We start from the raw sequence: 17,666 nt of genomic DNA on the forward strand, positions 1-17,666 counted from the left end.
TAAAAAAAGAAGTAAAGGAGAACAAGGTAACATATTCTGTATCTTGATGGTAGTATACTATATATTCATATATATATATATATATATATATATATGTTATCATTTCTTACATTTGTGTTGTCAAAATTCATATAATTATAAAAATAAATAGGGCAAATTGTTCCATATATAAATTATATCCCAACAAACATGATAATAAAAAGAAATCTAGTTCATGAAGTGTTTTAACAGTATTGGGCACATACTAACCACCTGATAAATAATGGCTATTATTATGATTCATTAAAGCAACCAGCATCAGGCTGTTTCATAGTGGGGTAGGGAGGGGGACCATGGGAGGAATAGACAAACTCTAGATAGGGCAAAGGGGTGGGAGGGAAAGGGAAGGAGCAGGGGGTTAGAAATGATGGAAGAATGAGATGGACATCATTATCCAAAGTACATGTATGAAGACACAAATGGTGTACAACCAGAGATATGAAAAATCGTACTCTATATGTGTAATATGAATTGCAATGCATTCCTCTGTCATATATAACAAATCAGAATAATAAATAAATAAATAAAAATTAGGTTGTAGAAAAATAGTTAATTAGGGGCTGGGGTTGTGGCTCAGCGGTAGAGCGCTCGCCTAGCATACATGAGGCCCTGGGTTCAATCCTCAGCACCACATAAAAATAAGTAAATAAAATAAAGATATTTAAAAAAATAGTTAATTATATCAGAAAATGTTAATGGGATATTGGTAAAAGGCAAAATACCACCTAATGTAAGTAGTATGTTACCAATGTTGCAAAAATAACATAAATATACATTAAAAAGATTGAAAATATATGTATAAAATTATCAATAATTATTTCTGCATGGTGGTGGTAGGATCATATTTTTTATTTTCTGTACACTTTCTTCTATTTCTAAATTTAATAGGTATAACTTATGCAATAAAAATAAACAATATTTTATATATGTCACTGCCTATCATATTTTGAACAAGATTTAATTTATTCATTCATCATTTGGTAGATCCATGCAAAAAGGTTTGCAACTACTTTGCAGGAAAATTTATAGAAGTTGAATGAGAAGAAAAATGTCAGATTTTATGCATTTAACTACCTGATATCATTCATTCATTTAATGAGATGCCATTACATCTAGGGACTGGATTTAATGAACTAGTAATTCTTCAATATTTGTAGTACACTCTCCATGGTGTAGTGTTTTGAAGGAGTGGTTCTCAAACTTTGCTGCACATTAAAAACTCTGGGAAACTTTCAAATATATTGATGTCCAGCCAGGCACAGTGGTGTACACCTGTAATCCCAATGACTTGGTAGGCTAAGGCAGGAGGATCGCAAGGTGGAGGCTAGCCTCAGTAATTTAGCAAGACCCTAAGCAACTTAGTGAGACCCTGTCTCAAAATAAAAAACTAAAAAGGGATAGGGATGTGGCTCAATGGTTGAGAGCCCCTAGATTGAATCCTGAATAAAAAAAAAAAAAAATCTTGATGCCCAGTGTGTATCCCAGACCAATTATACCAGAAATCCCCAGGCAGGGACCCAAGTTTCTGTGGTTTTTAAAGCTCCCCATGTGATCCCCAGTATATTAAGTTCCTGAGGTCACAAGGTCAAAGGTCAGTTAACTTCTCCTAAAGAAAAAAAATTCCCATTTCCTGACATGATGAGGTGTAAATGAAGTTAAATTTAAAAATGCTTCCTGGCTGGGTGCAGTGGTGCATGCCTATAATCTTTGCTATTTGAAAGGCTAAGGAAGGAGGATTGCAAGTTCAAGGCCAGCTTGGGCAAATATAGAGTTTATGACTATGGAAATTTTTATAAAGAGAAGGTCTATACCTTTGATTCTCCAAGGGACTTGTATATCAGAGATTTTAAAGAAGGACAAATAGATTTTTCAACATTTGTCTGTAAGTAGCAAGGTAGTGGCCTCAAAGCCTGGCAAAGAGAGAAGCACAGACCCTCATTAGCTCTGATATAACTGCCATTCTCCTTAGAATCATGGGCCCTCCTGGAGGAGATGAGAATTGACTCCCTATTAAGTTTCCCATTAGGGAGGCAGGGGAGGGAATGGCGAGTCCTCATAGATGGAAGAAGAAAGCTCCAGCCTCTTTCTTATTAACTTGCCTGTGACCATTTACTTGTTGGTTACTCTTGTCTTCTCACCTTTAAAACATGCTGAAATACTGTTCTTTCCTTAGCAGGTTATATGAGGCCATGATGACATATACACGTCAGTGTCACTTAAAAGCACTGGAGCAGCCCGAGGGTTTACTTATGCTTTTGACTGTATTCATGTACGCATCATCAGTGACATTTGGGTAGGTTTTAGGGAGACAATTCACCCATTTCTTGACATACCTGATCTGCCTGGTGGGTCCCTCACTGGAGGAGGGGGCCTCTCATTAGGCGGGGGAGGAAGAGGGCCCGACCGTCCTGGTGAAGGTAAGGGAGGTGCAGATGAAGTGAGGGACACATTCCGCTGTGGGAGCCTTGGGATTTCATCACTGCCACTGGAACCCGGAGGCAGGGGAGGTGGGCCAGGCCTGCTGGGTGGCGGTGGAGGAGGTGGGGCCTGTGAGGAGGAGGAAGGCCGTGGCGTAGAAGGCACCGGAGGCTTGTTGTTTTGAGGGGGAGGAGGTGGAATGGCTTCCCTGTGCAAGGAGGGCCTGTTGCCCATTGGAGGGGGTGGTGGAGGGGGTTTGTCATCCAGGGCCCTGCCTGGGGTTGGGGGCAGAGGAGGCCTGCCTGAGAAGGGTGAGGAGGAGCCTGAGGGTGTCTGGCGTATGGAGCTTCCTCCAAAAGCAGCACCTCTGTTTCCGGGGAAAGGGGGAGGAGTAGGCCCAGGGCTAGGCTGCCTGAGGGCTCCTGGCACTGGTGGGGACCCCCGGTTATGAAGACTTGATTGAACGGGTCTTGGTGTATTAGGTACTGGAGGGGGAAGGTTATCAGGCTTTGAGCCCACATCAGGCCTTGGGGGAGGCATTCGGTTCCTTGGAGGCTCTGGGGGACCGGTTCTTTGGCCTGGAGAAGGCACAGGAAACCTCCCTGGGCCACTTGGGGGTGAAAAGGGTTTGGCAGATGTGGATCTTCCTCCTGGTGGCAAAATTGGTGGTCGGCTTCCTCCAGCATCTAAAGAACAGGAAAGCATATCAGTTAGGAAATCAGGAGCCTAAAGAAATCAGAAGGCTGGAGTACAGTCCCAGCTACAGGAAGCCCTTTCCCAGAATATTATGAAATATAGGTAACTGTTACTTATATAAATTGGGTTTTGTGTGGTCCTTCCTTACTGGAGGCAGAGGGATAGATCATAGCTCTCTGTTTAGCTTCTAATTCTAGGTTTTACATGCCATCTGCTTTCAAAGGGGTAATAGAGATCTCTTAGCATTAAATGTGGACAAAAGCCAAAATGAAATTGGTAAAGAGTTCTGGTCGAACACACCTATAATCCCAGAGGCTTGGGAGTCTGAGGCAGGAGAATCACAAGTTCAAAGATAGCCTTAGCAACTTAGTGAGACTCTGTTTCAAAAATAAATAAATAAATAAATAATATATATATATATATATATATATATATATATATATATATATATATAGAGAGAGAGAGAGAGAGAGAGAGAGAGAGAGAGAGAGAGAGAGAGAGAGGAGGCAGGAGGAGAGCTGGGGATGTGGCTTAGTAGTTAAGCACCACAGTGGTTCAATACCTGGTACCAAAAAAAAAAAAAAAAAAAGAAGAAGACGGCCCTTTTCATTGAGAGAGAACAAGAACAAGATGGCTGGGCAGAGATTTCCGTTGATGATTTATCTAGGCCACCATTCTTGTTCCCTGGCCCTTGGATCTCTCTCTCAAGTTTGAAAAATAACTCATTCTTTTAGGTGACAATGTTAGTTATTCCAATATAAATTCATATGCCGAGGTTACATAGTCCCTTTGAAAAGCACTGCCCCCAAATGGGAGGCAATTTAACTGAAGAGTTATGACTACAATAAGAAGTAAGAAAGAAGCCAGGCGCAGTGGCACATGCTGTAATCCCAGCAGCTCAGGAGGCTGAGGCAGGAGGATTATGAGTTCGAAGCCAGCCTCAGCAAAAGCGAGTAGCTAAGCAACTCAGTGAGATCCTGTCTCTAAATAAAATATAAAAATATGTGGCTCAGTGGTCAAGTGCCCGAGTTCAATTCCTGGCACCTGCTCCCCACCCCCGAAAAAAGAAATAGACAAAGGTCAAGTGAAAGAATTTACACTGGTGCAAGCAAGCAGGCAACAACACAACTCCTTCCTATTGGGATAACTTCCATCTCAATATCAGCAGGAAAGAACAACCCTGCTAACTGCTTAAGCTCAACAAATGAACCAAAGTTTAGGGAAGAACTAAAGTGGGAAACAAAAATATGGAAAATGTGGACTCTTGCCTCCAGAATCTCTTGAAACCCAGGGTAATTTCTGAAAAATGGTTAGCCTTAAAACATCTACCACTTCAATCAGGAGCTAATTGATGTATCAAATATTTATTGCTCACTTGCTGTTTGTCAGTCATCATTGTAGATGCTAGAGACGGAGAAATAAATAAATAATAATAAAAAAAAAGATCCTGCTCTCCTGTAGTCTGTCTCTTGTGGGAAAGATAAATAGCAAGCCAGTAAAAAATATTTTCAGATAGTTTAAAGTACCAAGAGAGACTGATGAATCAAGAGTACCTGAGAGGCCAGGACAGATAGGGTGACCAGGGACAGCTCTTCTAAGGATGTGACATATGAGCTGATACCTGACAAGAAGTGGCCAGCCATGGGTAGATGAGGCAGAGAGGCTTAAGGTAATAAGCCAGCAGGTGCAAAGGCCCTGATGTGGACATAAACTTCAAGTTCAAAAAAAAGAAGCTTAGGTGCTCAGGGTACAGATAGTATGGGGTAAAGGTCCTGGTGAAGGTAAGGGAGGTGTAGATGAAGTGAGGGACACAAATATGGGGAAGTATGGAGCTTTAGTGGCCTGCAAGGGCCAGGTCACAAAGAGGCTGGTAGACCAAAAGGAGTTCAGATTGCCTTCTAGGCACAGTGGGAAGCACTTGGACAGATTTATTCAGTGGAATAACATAAACTCTAGAGAGAATTTTTTTTCATCTCGACGTCAGTACTAGAAGAAAAATTGTATTTTCCTTGACTAGGTGGTATAATTCTATGACCAACTTGTGATAAATTATATCTCCCAAGTTCAGATTAATGCTGTAGTCACCATCTATCCACACAGATAGAGGTCTTTTGGCACACCATTCTGTGTGCTAATTTAAATTCCATCTTCATTACTCTCACTCTCTTTATTTCTATTTTGCCTTAATTTCTTCACCTATGGTATGAATATGTGCATTTGTCAACTGCCTCAAATCCTTTTGGTGGGTTTTTAATAAATTTAAATTTAAAGACAAGACAGAATCTCTCATATTATCTCTTTCTAGTTTTTACCATCCAGTGCTAAAATGGTTACCTTTGAGGATTCAGACTTCATCTTCAGATCGATGTGTAAATTTCACACTTTTCCAGAGAACATTTCAAATGCTCACAGAATTAAACAAATAAAATTCTTCTAACATGATAACCATTATCAAAACAAAAAGTTTTACAGTAAAATTTCTTGAGCTTCTGTAATAATCAGCAGAGGGCCTCATGTTCTCTGCAGGGTTTCTTGTTTAGGCATGATCAAGTTTACCTCTTCTCTATCATCAGGTTCAAGACAATCCTGAAGGACTAATTTCAGTGGGTCACTGAAGAGAATACAGATTGGGCATCTCAAATCTAAAAATCTTAAATCTGAAATGCTCCCAAATATGAAACATTTTTTTTTCCCTTGGTGGTGCTGGAGAATGAACCAAGCCCTTGCACATGCTAGGCATCTTGAGCCACATTTCCAGTCCTAAAGTCTAAAACTGTGGAGCACTGACATGATGCCACAAGCATAAAATTCCATACCATGAAACTGTTTCATGCACAAAATTATTAAAAAAGTTGTATGCCATCACCTTCAGGCTATATATGCATAAAGTCTATATGATATGTACATGAATTCTGTGTTCAGAATTGGGTCTCTGCCCCCAAATATCTCATTATTTTATGAAATATTCCAAAATCTGAAATCCAAAATACTTTTGATCTCAAACATTTCTAATAAGGGACATTTGACCTGTACTTAGAACCACTGGCATTGAAATACTAATGTCTGTCATGCAAAAGAACTTTTTATAGTGAGATTTGTAACTATATTCCCTAGGAGGTGCTCCATAGTATGTTTCAAAAATGGCTCACAACTATTTGTTCTGCTAGACAGCTGGGGCAGGTGACCTCACGAAGAAAGCTACACTTGCAAGGCCAGAGGGCAGAGCTCTGGGGGTGGCAAGTTCCATTTGCTCCTTCTTTTCTTCCCACTAGCTCACTCTTCAGAAAAGTGCAAAAAAGGATACACTACCCCCAAGGACATTGGGCAAATACACTGGGCAAGGGCATTGGAAGGGAGAGAGGGAGGGAAGGAAGAAGGAATAAAGGAATACAGTGGTAACATTTCAAACAACAGAGCCCTAGTGGGTCTACCAGCCTCCAAACTACCAAACTTTAGTTATGCAGAGAAGGAAACTCTTGATACCATTATCTCTGTTGGCTGTGGATCTCAGCTTCGGCATTCCAGCCTGGAATAGTCCTCCCAATCCAGGAGGTCCACCACCTCCTGTGCCACCACTGCTTCCTCCTCCACCAAAGCCACCACCTCCACCAGCACCAGCACCTTTCGGTTCTGCAAAAGGAAGAAAACACATATATGAAAATACCCATCCGAGTACACTACCATCCGTAGCCCATGGAGACCACAGAACGATGAAGCAGGGAGCAGGCTGAACCTGGTCCTCTGGTGGACACTGGGATTTCTTCATTCAAGTGCAGGATTTTAAGGGTTTTCCTTACTCTCAATCAGGACAGAGAGGTTTCTTTCCACTGAAAGGCAGTCCTAGGCCCGGGGATGGAAGAAACTGTAAGAGATGATGATTTGTTCCACATTCCTCACCTGGCCATATGGGTTAGTATCTACTAGGACAGAGTTAGCAAATAAAAGAATCTTCAAAGGAAGAGCCCCCTCCCAAGATTTTTTTTTTTTTTTGGTGGTGCTGGGGATTGACTGGCTCTTGTGCATATGAGACAAGTGCTCTACCACTAAGCTACATTCCCAGCCCCAGGATTGCATGCATTTTAGAACATTAATGTATTATAATTTATTTACCCATCCACTTATTTGATAGCTTTTTAGGCTGATTTAATTTTTTTAATATCAAGAAGTCCAACAGTAGGCTTTTAAAATTTTGTTCTTTATAGATGTTTGTGACAGTAGAATGTCTTTTGACATACGTGCATGGAGTATAACTTATTCTAATTAGGATTCCATTTTTGTGGTTGAACATGATGTGAAGTGACACTGGTCATGTATTCATAGACATTCAAATTAATCTGGAAGAACTGACATGTTCATGACTTTTAGGCTTCACATGAGAAAATGTGGTCAATTTTCTGATTTATTCATGTCTTCTGGATTTTTGGGAAAAGTTTTATAGTTTTTATGATACAGGTTATACATGCTTCTTATTAGGTTTTCTGAACATGTTTCTGAACATGTTTTTGTTTGTTTAAATTGTGGAAGGGACATTTTTCCATTTTTCCTATTATATTTTGGAATTGGTTACTATTGGCATCAGGAAATATCATTTGCTATCTCATAAGTCACTATGCTATGTATCACAAATTAAAATTTACAAAAACTTTGTGACTCACATTTTCTAGCGGATACACAGTCTGTAAATGACAATGGTTTTGCCTCCTCTTTTCTAAGCTGTAGATTTTATTTCTGTTTTATAGAGGGAATTACTTTGATGTCTGAATTTTATAGGAATGTAAATTATTAATGTTGCTAAAGGCAACCATGTTCTGATTTTAATGAGAATGCCTCTAATGTTTCAAAGTTAAAATATTAACTATTGGTTTGAAATATATTTTTTTCCTTTCTAAATATTTACAGTTAGGAAGTATCCTCCGATTGTAGGTTTATGAGATTTTCTTGCAGCATAGAATTTTATCAATTTAAGATCTATGGTAATTATATGGTTTTTATTTTTGATATAATGGATAAATAGATGTCAATCAAGCATTAAAAATGGGGAAAACCTTGGTCTTGGTGAATTACTCTTTTAACACATTATTGAATTAGATGTTTTGATTTTTGCTTCGTGTTCTCCCACCCATGATAATAAGAGGTCTATAGTGAAGCTTCTTGATTTTGGAACTACCGTGCTGACATTTTATTTTAGAATGATTCTTTTATATGGGTGGATATTCTATTCTTTATAAAATGTCTACACATCTCTGGCCTCTACACACGAGGTGTCCCCCACATCCACTGAAGGTGTGGTAACTAAAAATGTTTCCAACACAAACATACAAACAAACAAACAAAAAAAAAAAAAACAAGAAGATTTAGGAAAATGTCTTTAGACATTGCCACACGTGGGAGGCAAAAATCACCCTGACTGAAAATCACTCATGTACAACTTCTTTTTTTGAGTGCTGCCTTTGCCAAATTTTGATCTCCACTAGGATGACAATGGTTTCATCCCATCTATCAGCCAGCTAGCTTTCCATGTCTCCCTATTTGGGAATGATTTATACAGCATTTGAATTAGCTGTTTTTTTTTTTTTTTAATTTGAAAGAATTTCCAAAATAAAACCAACTGGCTCCAAAACTTTTTGGAGAAAAAATAATGGATAAAATGTTTTCATCTTTTTCCTCACTCAGTGAGGCTTCGTAAGTGAAGTTTGGTAGATTTATGCTTTCTTAGAAAACTAATATAAGATCTTTAAATATTTTAAATGTTTTAAAATGTACCTTCATTATACTATCCTTAATTTTAGAAAATCTGTTTCTATTCTTTTATCTGCTTTTGAGGTTCTCATTTTATTCATGGGTATTTCTTTTTTTCTGTGTTAGATTTATCATAGGTTGGTGTTAGCTCTGTATCTTTTCCAGGTGTGAGGCTTTGGGGATGCTTGTAGTAGCTCTGCTGACAGAAGGAATAACCCGATAATGAAGTGATGATTACTTCACCTAATAGGATAAATCAAATTAGAATAACCATCTCTAGAGAGTATGCAAAATTGCTTCCACATAAAAACATTTAACCAGTTTTGATTATTACCAATATTAACATTGCCCTTGTCATTCAAACATTATTTATTAATGAATAATACATTTTGAAGTGCTGCTGAGGACACATTTATGTGGTACTGAAAATTCAAAGAGATCACTATATCATCAGGTATCCTCCATCTGGAGCATTTGTCCATCTTTCAATAGAGAAGCGCTATGGTTTGGATATGGTTTATATGTAACCCCCAACAGTTCATGTGTTGAAAGTTTGGTCCTCAGTGTGGCGAGGAGAGTGGTGGTGGGACCTTTAGGAGATGGGGCCTAGTAGGAAGTAATTAGGCCACTGGGGCATTGGCCTCAGAAGGAATTAATACAGTTCTCACTGGACTCTGGTTAGTTCTTGAGAGAGGGCTGTTATTAAAGAAAGAAAGCCTGGCCCTCCCCTCTCTCTGGCTTCCTGTCTTGTCATATGTTCTTTCCCTCTTGCCTGTGCTCCCACCACTGTGATACCATCTGCTACGAGGGCCTCACCAGAGCCAAGCTGATGCCAGCGCAATGCCCTTGAACTTCCAAAACAGTGAGCTAATTAAGAGTCTTTTCTCTTGAAATACCAGTGCCAGGTATTTCATTAATAGAAAATGGAGCAAGGCATGGTGGTGCATGCCCATAAGCCCAGCTACTTGAAAGGCTGAGGCAGGAGCTGGAGGCTTACCTGGGCAACTTAGCAAGACCCTGTATCCAGAAAAAAAAAAAAAATGAAAAAGAAAAAAGGACTAATACAAAGGCTAAAATTGAGCATAGCTAACTGACTCCTGGTCGTTTTGTGAAAACTGTAAGACATGGATGAATTCAACAGCTATCATGCATAATTGTGGTCCATATTTTGATATAGAGCCCAAGGAGGTTGCACATGCAAACAAATACAAAACCATAGATGAACTTTGTTACTTATAAAGAGCTTGTGACTGCAGTGTAGGTACAGGGATGACAAAGGTACTCACTGGGTTACTCATTTCCACCAAGTGAACTACACTCTGGAACATCACAAAGAAGTTGGAGGATAGAGGAACTAACAGTTCACATGTAATAGGAGAGAGGACCTTGAAGGATGCAATGAGTTTCCACTTGTGGATTCAGGATTAGGTCCATGCTGTTTAAGTTCCTTCAACATTGGTGGGGAATTCACGCCCATCTCTCAGGGGCCCTAAGCCCCTCTCATAATGAGAGAGCTGCTGGCTTCTGTCCTAGAGTTCAGTAGCTTCTCTGGCTCCATACCAGGGACCACAACTCAGATGGTTGCTAGAACAAGGCTCCCTGATATAATTGATTGTGCTGGGAATTTTGTGACTCCGATGGGCATTTTGACCTATAGGTCAGATTGTGTCAAGAATCAAAAACCCCCTAGTTCCTTTTTTGATGAATGGAACATTCTCATTTTCATTACCTTGCTTGAGAAGCATTCAGAAGACTTACCTTGATCATCTTCTCTATTTTTCTCCCACACTTACTTTATTCTGATTGACCCTTCTTCCTTCTCTACCTACTAGGCACTTTTTCCAGCAATTCCCCACAAACTTCTAATCTTCTACTTCCCTAAAACCCTGCATCATTATTCGCTTGTCTACAAAGCTCCATTTGATGATTTTTTTTTTTTTTTTGGAGGGTAGGCCTATTTCCTACTAGGGTCTAATGGGATCTGTGGTCTAGGATGAACCTTGGGGACATCTCATGAGTAGTGGAAAGGTCTAGGGACATGAAAGGACAGTGTCAGGACATGATTATTAATGATTAGTAGATTCTTAGTGTTGGAATAATAATTAATTATTAGTGGTGTGTGATTTTTCATTCAGTTGTGTTAATGAGCAGTTTTGTGTTGTGGCAACTTGCCTGTTTATATGTACCCTGCCTTGGTGCAGAAAGTATCTCAGATTCAGATGGACACATAAGCAAAGTCGTGATCTCCTTTCCTCGCTCCTAATAATAATCTTACACTAGAATTACACCTTCCAGATAATAAAGCTTTTTTATAAAGGTTATCTCATCTTAAGCTCACAACAAACTTGGGAGGCAGTAGGACAGGTGCCATCTTCACAAATGAAGACCATGGGCTTGGAGATGGTACATGATGAATGTGCCAGGACCTGGACCCACTGCTTTGACTCCAAGGCTAGGGCACTTTCCATATTTCATGCTGCCTTCAGATCTGTGGTGCCAGGAGCAATGACTTAACCTCCAAAAAGTGTGAATAATTCAGAGAATTGCTGCTGTGTATGCCTTGGACAAAGAATTATTATACTGGCTTCCTGCAGCATTAGAGGGGAATGCAAGCCAAAGCTGTGGCCTACAATGAGGGACACAGTCACTTATTTTGCCAGCTTTGCAGCTGTTGTTAACCAAAAAAAAAAAAAAAAAAAAAAAAAATTTGGTGGGAGGTGTAGGGTTGATTGTTAGGCTACCAACCATTTATCTCTTTGGAAAATAGATTTTTCACTTACTGTCCAATATTGGTGCACTTCTGTCATTGGTGACCGTCTTCTTTAGTTTCTTCCCTTTATTGATGTCAGAGAGAAGAGCATTTCTTCCAGCCTGCTCAGACTTATTCAAGGTAGGCTTCTCTGTATTGGCCTGAAAAGAAAACCACAAGAACTTATATGCGGTTCTTGGATTCAAATCAGGCACTGTAATACTCAGCTGGATAGGCAGGATATTGGAATCTAGTTATTAAGGTTCTTGGTGATAGCCTGTAAATTCTCCACAAGTTTTAGACTCCATGTCATTCTTTTTAAGACCCAGATGTTTGGGAGCAGATGTAGTAATAAATCGCTTTCATTTTCAAGGCAGGAAGAGTCATTCCCTGATGAAAATCTCTAAAGATTCAGGCCACAGTCTGGCCTTAACCAGCAGAGCCAAATTAGGGTGAGACAGCTATGCACAGAAGGGAATTCTGAGAGGATTCTGCAGGATGTGACTAGGCTTCATTCTTCAGGGTGGGTCCTAAAGAACAGGATCCCTCCCGTCTTTCGGAAGTAACCTGGTGCAAGGGAAAAATGGTCTCTCATCAACCAAAGTTGATGAGACAGTTTTAGAAAACAATTTCCTTTGAACACATTGACAGAGAGGCTTTTTAAAAAATTTAAGTCCTATATATTGAGGTATAATTTATGGATAGTGAAATCATCCTTTTAGTTTACAGTACTATGAACTGTGACAGAGGTATACAATTGTGGAACCACCACCACAATCAAGATACAGAAACATTTTCATTACCCTAGGGAGTCCCCTCATGTCCCTTTGGCCTAAGGTGGGTCTGATGTTTCATCTCTTTAAATGTTTAGTTCACTGAAATTGCAGAGTGAATAAAAGTGCTGCTTTAAAATGTTTGGGGATTTTTTTCTCTGTATTTCCAAGGTCCTGGGAAAGCTCCTTGCTATGAATTTGGGATCTTGTTTGTTCAGGGTTATTTTAGGAGTGGGGACACCAAGCACCCAGCATATGAGCTTGGAAGTAGGCATCTGCCTGTGTCTGTCACACTTGGAACTGGCTGGGTCTCGCTTGGTCCCAGGGTGAGGGTAACTGCTACAAAGCCCAAGGTCCTTCCAGCAGACCTGAGGGTCCTGCTGGGCTGTCCCCATCCTTATGAAAGGGATGTGACTTCAGATAAGCAAGTCAGGACTAGAAGAGGTAAATCTGGTGTGTGGTTTGATCCATACCCAGACTTTCACTATCAGAGTTAAAGGGCGAGGAAGCGTTCAGAAGAACCCTGAAGGTGGCTACATAGGGTTACTCTATGTTCAGTTGGAAGCATCTTAAAATAATTAAATTATAACATATTACTTCCTTATAATAATAATAGTTAACATTTATGTAGTTTGTACTCTGGGGCAGGCACTGTTTTTCTAGCACTTTGTGTGTATTATTTCATTTAGTCCTTACCAAACCTATGGGTTATTATTTTTATTTTAAAGAAAAGAAACTGAGATATAGGGAGGTTAAATCATTTGCCCCGTTGGCTTACTCAGGGCACCGGCAAAGCCTGCCGTATCACAACTACGACAAACTGTAAATGCCCTTAAACACATGCTTGTATGCCAGGTTTGTACTTTGTTTGGCTTGTTTTATGCATAGAAAGTAAGCAGACAGGAGACACTCACCAAAGCAGATGTTAGACTTTTTAGCAGTACTCTGTTCTAATATTCCTCCCTGCTTTCCCACCAAAGTTGACCTTCATGCAGGTCAAATTTTTAAAAGGAACAGGATTACTTTGTTTTGAGAACTGCTCTGGAAGGACCTTAGCAGGGGGTGCTTCTGAACTGAGGTGCTTAAAGAGACTGAAGTCAAATCCAGTGCTCAAACTTACCCAACTCCAGCCCCATCGCTGCAGACCCCAGTAGAATGAGGGGGCCTTGGGGCCTGATGGACAGAGTAGTTTTTAAGAGGAGGAGCTAGGATCTAAACCCTGGCAGTCTGACTCTAGGATCCTCCTTATAATCTGACAGAAGGGTAAATATGGCCTCTATCATAGCCCTTCCCCATCTGCCCTCAACACTCCCCAGGAGCAGCCTGTGAAAAGCTTCTCAGCTGTCCTTCCAGCTTTAAAAATTACCTACTGTCTTCATTTTAAGAATAAAAATAAACTAAGGCCCAGAGACCTTAATGGACATTGTCCACACTGGGTGTCTTAAGAGATTTTGGGTCAAACACCGTTAGCGGCCTTCTGTTCTACTTCAAAGTTTATTTTCATACCTGACCTCCTTGGATGCTTTCTTCTCTCATGTGGCACACAGGGCCTTGACTGTACTGTTCCACAGGACAGGGTCCCAACCTACCTTTCCCTTTTCTCCTCTCTATATCCTATTTCTCTAAGATCTTGCTTTGAATTAGATAATAATGGATAAAAATGAATTAGTAGGATAAACAAGGGTTTTGTAAACTTTAATCCTTCTGTTACAGTGTTCATGATTTTCACATCTTCTCATGCCACCTGTCTTAATTTAATATTTTTCATTAAGTCAACTTACTATATTATTTCCTCCACTATTTGTCAATGAACATTTTCTTTTAAATTAACTCACTATCAAACCCTTGGTTTGATATGCTAGTTATAATTTTTAGAACACATGTTAAAATAAATACATAAGCATTAAGGTTTTTAAAAATTCATATTTGGGAGAAATATATATATATATATATATATATATATATATATATATATAAACCAGTCCTGCCATGTTAGCCAGATCAGAGCTTCTCAAACTTATTCATTCAAGGAATCAGTTTCTAGAATTTTGTTCTAACCCATCACAGTCTGATATTTTGTAAAATAACAATGGATTATTATAAAAATGAATTGGTTTTAGAAGAAGACACAAATTCAATGTTAGAAACAGACACGTGACTACCATCAAAATTCTCTAAATGATTCCCAACTCTCAATATCTGTGCTTATCTCCTTGGGTCACTGATAAGGTGGAGGACCATGTGTTCAGGAGCAGGGAGGTGGTTAAAGGTCAGTTCTTCCCAGCTAAGTTCTCACCTCAGATGAATTATCTAAATGTGTGTCAAAGCAACCTGGAGGAAGAGACTTTCCTCCCCCTGTGCCTCAGTTTCCCCACAGGAATAATGAAGGGACCATCACTGTGAGGTTCCTTTACAGTGAAGGCTTCGGTGCTGGGGAGGCCTCTGTAATGGAGTGTGGCATCCTGGAGATGATGCTCTGATTTCCTTTACCAGGCATATCAAGGGATCAGGATAAAGCAGTAAAGAAACTCTTTTGGGAAGTCTACAACTGGAATGCAAGCAGTTGTGGGGGAGAGGCGGGGGTGATGCTGGTGGACATAATATTTGTCAAAAACAGAGTGAGAAGAATGAGGGGAGAAGGCAGAAATAAAGAAAGGGAACTTGAAGACACTGCATGCACTGCCGACAGAGACTTGTGTTTCTGGATGGTTCTCCCCAACAATGAAAGCCTAGATGTTGAATTCATTTGAATGGAAACAGTGCTTGCTGGCCTCCAAACTGCTCCTGCAAATCCCTGTCATGGGTGGTCTTGCTTCCTTTGATGGACAGAGCAGGGGAAACCTAATACTTCACATACCATGCCTCATAGGAGACCTTCACCAGAAGAACCCTTCGTGCTGTTTGGATTCGGGTGGTCTCAGGGTTTGGCTTACTCAGGGCCCTGGCAAAGCCTGCTATATCACAACTATGAAAAAATGTAAATGCCCTTAAACACATGCTTGTATGCCAGGTTTGTACTTTGTTTGGCTTGTTTTATGCATAGAAAGTAAGCAGACAGGAGACACTCACCAAAGCAAATGTTGGTGGTGGTGGGGGTGCTGGCGGGGGAGGGACAGGCATCTTGGATGGTTACGCTTTCAATAGTCTTGATAAATCTGTAAAGACAAAACACAGACATACATTAGACTTTTTAGCAATAGTCTGTTCTAATATTCCTCCCTGCTTTCCCATCAAAATGATAACCTTCATGCAGGTCAAATTTTTAAAAGGAACAGGATTTTGACTTTGTTTTGAGAACTGCTCTGGAAGAGGGGTGCTTCTAAACTGAGGTGCTTAAAGAGACTGGAAGTCAAACCCAGTGCTCAAACCTACTCAATTCCAGCCCCTTTGCTGCAGACCCTAGTAGAATGAAGGGGCCTTGGGGCCTGTAGCTGAGTCAGCAGGAAGCTTTTCATGAAAGTACTAGAAACAGCAAAGTGTAAATGTGATATACCATTGTTTATATTTGGCTGCCTGTACTAAAACACGTTTGGCAACAAACTAACTCCCTCGCCTCTTTGTGCTATTTAAAGCAATAAAAATTTTGGTTTTCAAAGTGAAAAAAAAAAAATGTATCCTGGACAACTTTGATGGAAAAGAAACGCAGCAGAAGTGGCTCCCCTTCATCACTCGCTCCCACACAACTTCCTCTCTTGTTCCTCTCCTCTCAGCCCCACTTGAACTGGTATCAGCATTTTAACAAGATCCCTAGGCGGTCCATAGGCACTGACATTTGAGAAGCCTTGTTGCAGAGTTTTGAGTCTTAAACCAGTGGGCAGCCTGGGACACTGACCTCCGTCCCAGTAACAATTTCCATGCCACATATGTCCCAAGTTTCAAACAGCAGAATTATTTTCCTTTTATTCTCAATAGTCTTCTGATTACAAAGAACCATTTCTTAGAACTTAAAATATTCATGTAGCTCCATCACTAAATGCTAATGTGGAAAAATTTACACCTTGAAATAAAAACTTTCTACTGAAAGAATGCTGGATGGCTAGTTTTCTTTGAATACAAACAGAAGGGAGAAGCTAAAAGGATATTGTTGGACTTGTCACAGCCACTGGAAAACAAGAATAAAAACCAGTGGGAACAGTTTTTTTTCCAAGTGGGCTGTCTAGAAAAATGGAAATTTAAACACATTCCACAGCAGCAGGAGTAGCTATCACTTCCTGAGCACTGGTGGATCCAGGCGCTTTATCTACGCTGTCACTAATGCCTACAGCACCAGGGCAAGCTAGTGAGACTCTGCTCATTCATAGCAGAGGACGCAAGACTCAGAGAAATGACCGGTCACTAGCGGGCTCCGTGGCAATTCATTCAAATCGGCCCCTTTGGTGCCTGCCCCGCCCTCAGGCATTTTTAGGGCAGCTAGCTGGTGCTGCAGCTCACCTGTTAACTAGCTGGAAAGGTGTTTTTAAGTAAGATACTGTCTCAGACAAGGATTCTTTTCAAATGTGTTCCTTAAATTGGTTTTTCCTGCATGACAGGGATCCATCCCCCATGGGGCCAATTAGGCACTGTAAGCAGGGTTGGGCGCCCTTATGGAGGGGGCTCTCCTGCTGTGGAAGACCTTCAGAGGCCTTGGGGCTGGATGTCCTCCAGGACCAGGATGAAGGATGGGGTCTGAAGCTGAACTCAGGCCTGACTATGAAGGATGATGAAGCCAAAGCAACAGTATTAACAGTTGGAGAAGGCAGCTTACCAAGGCAGGGGGTAGCCTGGTCTGCCTGGTGGGCCGGAGAGATGGGTTTCACGGCACAGTTCATCCATGAGTTTGATCCATATGATGTTACTCAAGACTCTTATTTTGTCTGATTTCATGTTAACCAACATGAAATCTGTCATCCTATCCTAATTTAGGAATGATGGATTCTGGCCAACTAACAGGAACCCCCTGTGGGCTTGGTTCTCATGAGTCAGTTTCTGGTTACAGAAATCAAATTGAATTTTTATACTGCACAGTTCAGGGACCACTGCAAATGGGGACTCTTTCAGGATGCCTTCAAAGGCCTCCTTCATTATTCTAAAATCTCTGCTGTTACAGTTTTAGTACTGTCTGTGCACAAACTGGTTTATAAATAAACTTTTGGACCACATTTGTAGGGGTGGCGGGTAGGGGGAACTGAGCTAACCAGAAGGCTAGTGTGAGAGAATCCACAATGGACTTGGCTGGGACTGGGGTCAGGGTCAAGACCATGGCCAGCTTGCAG

At 40.6% G+C, this 17,666-nt stretch overlaps 1 protein-coding gene across 3 annotated transcripts in view; it reads right to left on the reverse strand.

Annotated features, from left to right (window-relative positions):
* Positions 1 to 17,666, reverse strand: part of Wipf1 (WAS/WASL interacting protein family member 1) — a 116,822-nt gene that overhangs the window by 10,171 nt on the left and 88,985 nt on the right. For all 3 annotated transcript variants that reach the window (XM_077798868.1, XM_077798877.1, XM_077798869.1), the window contains exons 2-5: positions 15,484 to 15,569; positions 11,673 to 11,802; positions 6,637 to 6,783; positions 2,373 to 3,143 (exon numbers count right to left, since the gene is read on the reverse strand). In XM_077798868.1, coding sequence (XP_077654994.1) covers positions 2,373 to 3,143; positions 6,637 to 6,783; positions 11,673 to 11,802; positions 15,484 to 15,534 — 1,099 coding nt within the window. In that variant the 5' untranslated portion in view covers positions 15,535 to 15,569. The remainder of the gene's footprint in view (positions 1 to 2,372; positions 3,144 to 6,636; positions 6,784 to 11,672; positions 11,803 to 15,483; positions 15,570 to 17,666) is intronic.

Source organism: Urocitellus parryii, chromosome 1 (assembly GCF_045843805.1).
Source record: "Urocitellus parryii isolate mUroPar1 chromosome 1, mUroPar1.hap1, whole genome shotgun sequence".
NCBI lineage: Eukaryota > Metazoa > Chordata > Mammalia > Rodentia > Sciuridae > Urocitellus > Urocitellus parryii.